This window comes from Condylura cristata, unplaced genomic scaffold, assembly GCF_000260355.1.
Source record: "Condylura cristata isolate star-nosed mole 26May11 unplaced genomic scaffold, ConCri1.0 scaffold00013, whole genome shotgun sequence".
NCBI classification, from domain to species: domain Eukaryota; kingdom Metazoa; phylum Chordata; class Mammalia; order Eulipotyphla; family Talpidae; genus Condylura; species Condylura cristata.
The window spans coordinates 6,071,162-6,078,913 of NW_004567114.1; the positions used below are offsets into that span (position 1 = coordinate 6,071,162).

At 45.7% G+C, this 7,752-nt stretch overlaps 1 protein-coding gene across 1 annotated transcript in view; it reads left to right on the forward strand.

Moving 5' to 3' along the window:
- DICER1 (dicer 1, ribonuclease type III) overlaps nt 1-7,752 on the forward strand; it is a 42,724-nt gene that overhangs the window by 32,931 nt on the left and 2,041 nt on the right. Inside the window, exons 23-25 of the mRNA XM_004681590.2 lie at nt 629-784; nt 4,089-4,986; nt 6,597-6,865. Of these exons, the coding sequence (XP_004681647.1) occupies nt 629-784; nt 4,089-4,986; nt 6,597-6,865 (1,323 nt within the window). The remainder of the gene's footprint in view (nt 1-628; nt 785-4,088; nt 4,987-6,596; nt 6,866-7,752) is intronic.

Consider the following 7,752-nt stretch of genomic DNA (forward strand, 5'->3'; position numbering starts at 1 on the left):
CGTGGGGTCGTTACCTTTGCTCTGTTTTAAAATGGTTGAACAAAGTGAAATGTTATCCAGAACAAAAGGATAAATATTTGAGAAAACACGGTAATTAAAGTCATATTTGTGGCATAGATTCTAGGATTATAAAATTACTTTTAACTGTTCTCTGACCATTCTCACTTTCTGCCTGGCGCTTATGGCCCCGTGCTCCTCGCCCCGCCCCCACACCCTGCCTTGAGCCTGTGGTGCCATCCTGGCTTGATGGAGGGGTTCTTTTCTACTCTCACAGACCCATGACAATGTGCCTTTTACATCATCCGGTTGTGCTTTGAAAAGTTTCCGTTGTCTGAACTGTTTCTCTGCAGTTTATAAGGTAGTTGCATGGTTATATAATTTGGGATTTTCCGATTTGCATTTTATACTCAGAAATACTCTTCTAGCTCCATGAAAGGATATAGAAATACATGGGATTTTCGTACTTTTTAACTGTTGTGACGAGGTGGAAAAACTAGACAACCCCAGTAATTGATGACAGTCATATTAATATGAAGAATATTGAGCTGAGACTATGTTAAAAGACCTTGTGTGAATTCCAGCAGTGAGCATTTATGGATAAGTGTCTCACAAATTTTTTCCACTAAAGGTCAGCAACTGTAATCTATACCGACTTGGAAAAAAGAAGGGACTGCCCAGCCGCATGGTGGTGTCAATATTTGATCCTCCTGTGAATTGGCTTCCTCCTGGTTATATAGTAAATCAAGACAAAAGTAACACAGATAAATGGGAAAAAGATGAAATGGTAAGTTTTTGGTCATTGAAAGGATTTGTTTTTTCTGGTGAGAGGGAGACTTTTGTGCCACTAATTGTTTCTTTTCCCTGTATATTTATCATGGAGTAGATACTTGATTATCTTGAATTAATTCCTCTAAAAATTATCTTTTCATTGGATTTAGAAATAGTCCAATTTTTTGGGTCTCCCTGATGGTACAAGGGGTTAAGTCTCAGCACTATGAAGCTATTGGCAGTCACTGCTACATGAGTTCCATCCCTGCCCCAGAGGTGATCCACATGGCACTGCAGACCTCTCCTGTCTCGCCCACTGCTCTCCTCAGCAGTGTGTTTCAGTCAGTCGGCCGGTTCTGCTCCCCAGTCGGTCTCTGGTGAATTCTCTCACTGCCTCCCCTCTCCCGCCCCTGCTTCTTTGATCTATACCTACGCATAAATACATAAAATAAATCTTATAAAAATAAATGAGGGAGGACACTTTCTATTATTTTTCTTTCCCAGAGGCAGAAGAGTTAGTTTCTGGGGTTGTGACTGAAAAAGGAAAACCCTATAACATTTCACTTTACTATCATGTATTACAATTCATTATAGTTTCTTACTGTGTTCAGTGAAATGACTTTTCAGTGACCTGTGATCTCCAGCCTGTCTGCTGAATGAGCAGTTTGAATTCAGTCTTGTTTCGCAGCTGAGAAGTTTCTCGGTTGGGATTATTTCTCCTCTTGTGACCTAATGGAAACATCTTTACATAGAGTACACATTTTCTGGAAGTGGAGGGCTGAGGAAGACGCTTACAGGCGCTGCTACTGCGGCACTATCCCTGCGGCGCTGTCTTGCCCTGAAGGCCAGCAGAGGGCAGCGGGGAGGCCCCGCCGTTCTCAGAGCGCTGGCCAGGAAGCCTGGCTCTCTCGGTCAGAGCTCCTCTGGGCAGTTTCATTTGCTAGGCAGTTATTTTGCATCTGTGACAAACTGGCTCCTTATTACTTCATTTTCCCTCTAGGACAGCTGTGAGAATTCTCTCACAGGTTGTATTTTCTAAGTGGACTTGTACTTCATACCGTTTCTCAGGAAAGCCGGGCCCAGTTCCTGCCGGGGCCTCTCCAGGCGGCAACTCCGTGGAGCTGACCTGACTCTTAGCTGGCTAGTGCAGCTTTCGGCTGCCTTTCTGTCTTTGACGCAGGCAGTGTTTGACTTGTTACAGAAATTGGAAAAGCATTAAGACGATATTTTAATGCAAGTTGGGTTAGAAAAATTACAGCTGTTATTAATTTAGAAATAGGTTGACACTTAGAGGAAAATATGTAGATATAGAGAACTTAAGATAAAATATTGCATTGCTATGAAAAACATTTCAATAGCAACTATTCTGCCTTGTGAATACTGTTTTATGATATAACTGGCTCTTTAAAAAAAGAAGAAAAATTAGCATAAAGGTGACAGTAGCATGCCCTTATGGCTTAAAAAATTTTTTTTTTCTAGAACACTAAGTTTGTATTTTATTTTTCTTAACATTTCAGATGACCTGGCACTTTAGTTCTTGGACTACATTAAAAACACTGTTCATATTTTCACATAATAATTCACACTTACTGAAACAGGCCCTTGCACGGTACTGGAAAGGCTACCCTTGCCCATTCCTGCTCCGCTCAGCCTCCCGCCGCTCTGCAGAGCCACTCAGTGGAGCCTTTGCCTGTGAACACGGAAGGTGGTGAGGACTGGATAGTGGCTGGAGCTGTAAGAGAAAACAGTTTCATGGTGATCAAGTTTTTTGAAGGGCTAGAAGTGCCCTTGAAAATCATTTACAGAATTTTCTATGTTCTTCCTGTTGTAGCAGATAAAGAAACTGAAACCCAGAGGCATTAAAGGACTTTTGCCTGAGACCAACAGCGGAGCTGTGCTCAGACAGCCTTAGCTCAGGAGGCACCGCACGAAAGCTATAGAAAATCTTGGATTTTTTCTTAAACGTTCAATCTGGTCTCTTCTTTAATTGCAGCTTGGTCTTTTCTTTCTCAAGGACCAAACAACAGCCAATAATACTTCCTGTGAACCCTTGGAAAAATACAGGTTTTTAACAGGAAATAGTTTCTGCAGGTCTGCTACTGGTTTCTCCGTTGTTCTTCCTCATTCTTGAAAAGGTTTTATAAGCTTTTCTTTAAATAAAAACCATGTAAAAGGAATATAGGATAGACCTGTGACTGGACTCACTGTGCTCATTTCTTGCCACATAAATAACACTCTATCTCTTTGCATCTGGCTTAAAGTAAAATAGTGGGAGTATTTTAAAAATGCTTGACAGAAAGTTTGAAGGCTTTTTTTTGTCAGAATACTCTGCAGGGGCATCACTGTCAAAATTGAAGCCCACTCTTCTTTTCTCACAAAGTCAAGTCTTGTTTTAGTGACTTTTTAAAATATCGGTAAACAGAAATTTGGCATCTTTTTAGCATTGCAAAAAATGTTTCGTTGCTGAATCTTAGTGCATTACTCAAGTTGTCATTCACAAATAGGCTTTTGCTCAAAAAAATAGAATTAGCAAAGATCCTCTAACAGAATTGGCGACCCAAGGCACTTCACCTTGGTGTAAGTTTTCTTCTGTTTTCACCAGGAATGCTGCAAACTGTTTCCCTGATTACTAGAGCTCAGTAGAGGAGAGAAGCATAATTTCTCAAATTCATAGTTCAGTGAGCACTTTTAGTTTTCAAGCAAGGCAGTTTTAGTTTTGCATTGCAAATATACTTTGAAGGGGAAATAGGAACAAAAGCTTTATCATGAAACCCTGTTGTACATTTTTGTTACAGAGTTCTAAAAATTATTTTATGTTTTTGATATTATACTCAATAACAAAGATAAACTTTTTCACATCTGGCGTTTGATCAGTTAATTTGGAAATCTTTTAAAAGCATTTTAAGTCTCCGTCAGCAAGACTGACATGCTGGCGCTGGCGCGGAGTGCTCCCTGGTAGGGTGCTCCCTGGGAGGGTGCTCCCTGGTGCCCCATGAGGCCTCTGGGCGGGCGGGGCTTGGGCTGCCGACATTGATTCTGACTTTACATCCACATACAAAGTCCTTAACTGAAAACGTCATACTGGATAAAGGTCATTTTATAACTTAGAAAATGAACATTCAAAGACCATGTTTTACTTTGTTTATATGATTAAATAACTTATTTTATGTTAATTGAAAACAAATGGCTATGATTTTAAAGTTGCCTTTTGGTATTTGTGGTTGTCATTTGAAATTATCCATAACCCTCCTTTTATTGAGTTTCAAACCCTTTTAAAAACAGCAGCTATGTCTCCCTCCTTTCCCGTGTCCCTTGTTCAGACGAAAGACTGCATGTTGGCTAATGGCAAACTGGACGACGACTTTGAGGAGGAGGAGGAGGAGGAGGAAGAGGAGGAGGACCTGATGTGGAGGGCTCCAAAGGAGGACCCCGAAGATGAAGATGATCTCCTGGAGTATGATCAGGAACATATCAAGTTTATAGATAACATGTTGATGGGGTCAGGCGCTTTTGTAAAGAAAATCTCTCTTTCTCCTTTTTCGACCACTGATTCTGCATATGAATGGAAAATGCCTAAAAAACCCTCCTTGGGTAGTATGCCATTTTCATCAGATTTTGAAGATTTTGACTATAGTTCTTGGGATGCAATGTGCTACCTGGATCCTAGCAAAGCTGTTGAAGAGGATGACTTTGTGGTGGGGTTCTGGAATCCATCAGAAGAGAACTGTGGTGTCGACACGGGGAAACAGTCCATTTCGTATGACCTGCACACTGAGCAGTGCATCGCGGACAAGAGCATCGCCGACTGCGTGGAGGCCCTGCTGGGCTGCTACCTGACCAGCTGCGGCGAGAGGGCGGCCCAGCTGTTCCTCTGCTCCTTGGGGCTGAAGGTGCTCCCGGTGATCAAGAGGGCTGGTCGGGAAAAGGCCGCCGGCCCCGCCAGGGAGACTGCGCACAGCCAGCAGAAGACCCCTCCCGGGAGCGGGGCTGCCGCCTCCGTGACCGGCGGGCGCGCCTCCGCCTGGAAGGACCTGGAGTACGGCTGTCTGAAGATCCCGCCGAGGTGTATGTTTGACCATCCAGATGCAGATAGAACCCTGAATCACCTTATATCGGGTTTTGAAAATTTTGAGAAGAAAATCGACTACAGGTTCAAGAACAAGGCTTACCTTCTGCAGGCGTTTACGCACGCCTCGTACCACTACAACACGGTCACTGGTAAGGAGCCGGTCCGCGCCCTCTCTGCCCACGAGACCTGTGCTAATTGCATTGTTCTGGCCTGTGAAAGAGGATCTGTGCTTACTGCTGAATATGCATGTGGGGGGAGGAAGCCAAAGGAAGCGGAAAGAGGCCTTTATTCCCATCTTTTGCGGAGCAAATACTCCTGCTCCTTAAACTTGATCATTGAGATGTTGCAGTGTGCCATTTGCTGTGCTGCTGAGCTACCGAGATCGGAGGCCTCCTATTCTGGCGTGTTCTCTCCTTTTCTCCGGCCCCACGGAGGCCTGCGCAGGGCTGCTTTTGGTCCCTGATTTACACATACATGCAGGGTGTATTTCCATGTCACTTTATCATTCTTCCTGAACAGAATCTTCCCTTCCCCTTTCAAGGCCTTTTAAGTTCAGAAGATGACTCGATGGGAAGGAACTTGCTGCAGGGGCGCTTTCATCACCCTTGTCCGACCCTCTTGTCTTCTGCGCTTTGCCCTCTGTTCTGTGTTTTCCTCCTTTATTTGAGGGACTCCCCACTCCAGTAGAGTAGAAGGGAAGCGAGTCAGTGCCTAGAGCCAGCAGGCAGAGAATGCCTCCCCTTGTTTTCTGTATAAGCCATGAGTGCTTGAATCCAGACGCCAAAAGGCGTTTATGTGAGAAACGCAATGTAGCTTAATATCAGAAAACTATAAAACCAAAAAATAAAAATGACCTGACTCTGGACTAGACAAACTCCGGCTGAGAAAACATGCCGTTTTCCTTTGTGGGGAGGTCAGAGCCCCGCTTCTCCTGCCTTCTGTCCAGTGGGGGAGGCCTGGGTTCCTGCCTGCCGGGGGCCTACCCTCGGCTCACTGGGGTGCTGGCCTGCAACCCCTCATCTGTTCTGCCTCAGTTTCCGGTTAAATGCCTTTGCTTTCATCCCCCTGAGGAAATAGAGGTGCCATGCGGTCCTGAGAACTGCTTCATTTGATGACTCTTGTGGCCACAGGTCCATGCTAACCTCCATCACTGCTCTCTCAGTCTCTTGGTCTGTTCACATCCAACATTTCTCATTCAGGTGGAGAAAGCGCTCTTCTCATGCTGTCATCTTGGGTAACAAATAGCGCCTGGGGGTGAAACAGAGGATACCCCTTGCTTGCATTCCAGCATGAGGCAGGCACTGCCCCTGGGAGGAGCAAAGCTAGGGCCTGCGAAGGGGCGTGTGCAGGGTGGGGGGTGCCTGGCTCCCTGAAGCGATGCCATGATCAGGAAGGCGGCTGCAGAATGATGCTCCAGACCCTGCCTGGCCAGCAAAGGGTCAAAGAAAAAGGCTTCTGTGATCCTGATACTGCTTGGGAAGCGTTTGCTTCTTGACAGACATTAGTCTTTTGGCCACGTAAAGATTTTATGGCCCCAGATTATGCATAATAAATGTGCTTTCTTTGCCATTAACATATATTTCCAGAAACTCCACTGGGTATGATATACTAAGTAATTTAGTCACTGAAGAATATATATGAAAATGAACCCAAATAATTCTCTCAAATGGGCCTGAGAATCAGACCTTTACTCTTTATTTGTGTGGAAATAGTGTAACTTTTTGCATAAGCTCATGGCTCCATTTGGGACCCTCCTCAGATTGTTACCAGCGCTTAGAATTCCTGGGAGATGCGATTCTGGACTACCTCATAACCAAGCACCTTTATGAAGACCCACGGCAGCATTCCCCAGGGGTCCTGACTGACCTGCGGTCTGCTCTGGTCAACAACACCATCTTTGCATCCTTGGCTGTGAAGTACGACTACCACAAGTACTTCAAAGCAGTTTCTCCAGAGCTCTTCCATGTCATCGATGACTTTGTGCAATTTCAGCTTGAGAAGAATGAAATGCAGGGGATGGATTCTGAGGTTGGTGCTGTTTAAAAACATGGTGAAATCAGTATTGAAAGTAAGCCTCTCATTCTAGGCTTCTGGGTGGCCTCAGAGTTCTGACGGCAGAGTCGTCCAGAGGGACAGCTGGAGGCCAGGCCTGTGTGTCCGAGGGACGTGCCCTGTGATGGGGGCACGGCTTGGGGCCATCAGGCAGCCTTCTAGACGTGGCTCCCACGCCAGGTCCGTGTGGTGATTCAGGCGAGAGAGGAGCTGGGCTTCCGGGTCCTGAACCTTCCAGGCCCACGCTACCACGTGTGGGCGTGGCGAGCCGCGGCCCCCGGCCCCAGAGGAGCGTGAACCCGGGCAGCGTCTGATCCGTGTGGCTCGTCCCTTCTGTTTAAAATGGATCGTGTGCTAGTGATGACTGAAAGCATCACAAAGGTATATTCTGCTTTTACTTGGAAAGAGAAATGAAACCTCTACATTTTCAAGCAGTAGAATTTGAGAGGTTAAGTTCAGCCAGAACATCTGTGGTGCTGGAGCTGATTCTGATGTGTTTGTGAACTATTTCAAAGTTTTGTCAGAAAAGACGCGTGGATCTTTGCCGTCTCTGCTACTCCTACCTCTGCCGTGGGCCGGCGCACTCAGAAGCGCCTTCCGTTGCTGACCTTCCCTTCCATTCCTTTGTATTTCCTAACTTCGTAGATATAAGGAGTCAGAATTTATTCATAACTCTGGCAGCTGTTTTTAATTGTTTTCTTTAACGTGTACCATTTTAAAATGGCACCAAGCCGTGGCCGGGGAGCAGTGCCTTTCTGTGAGGAAAGCTGCTGTGGAGTTGTCGGGGCACAGTCTCAGGGCCGTGTGGGCCCTGTGAGCCTCCCCACCCCCCAGGACGTCAGGAGTGTCGTCCTTCCACTGCC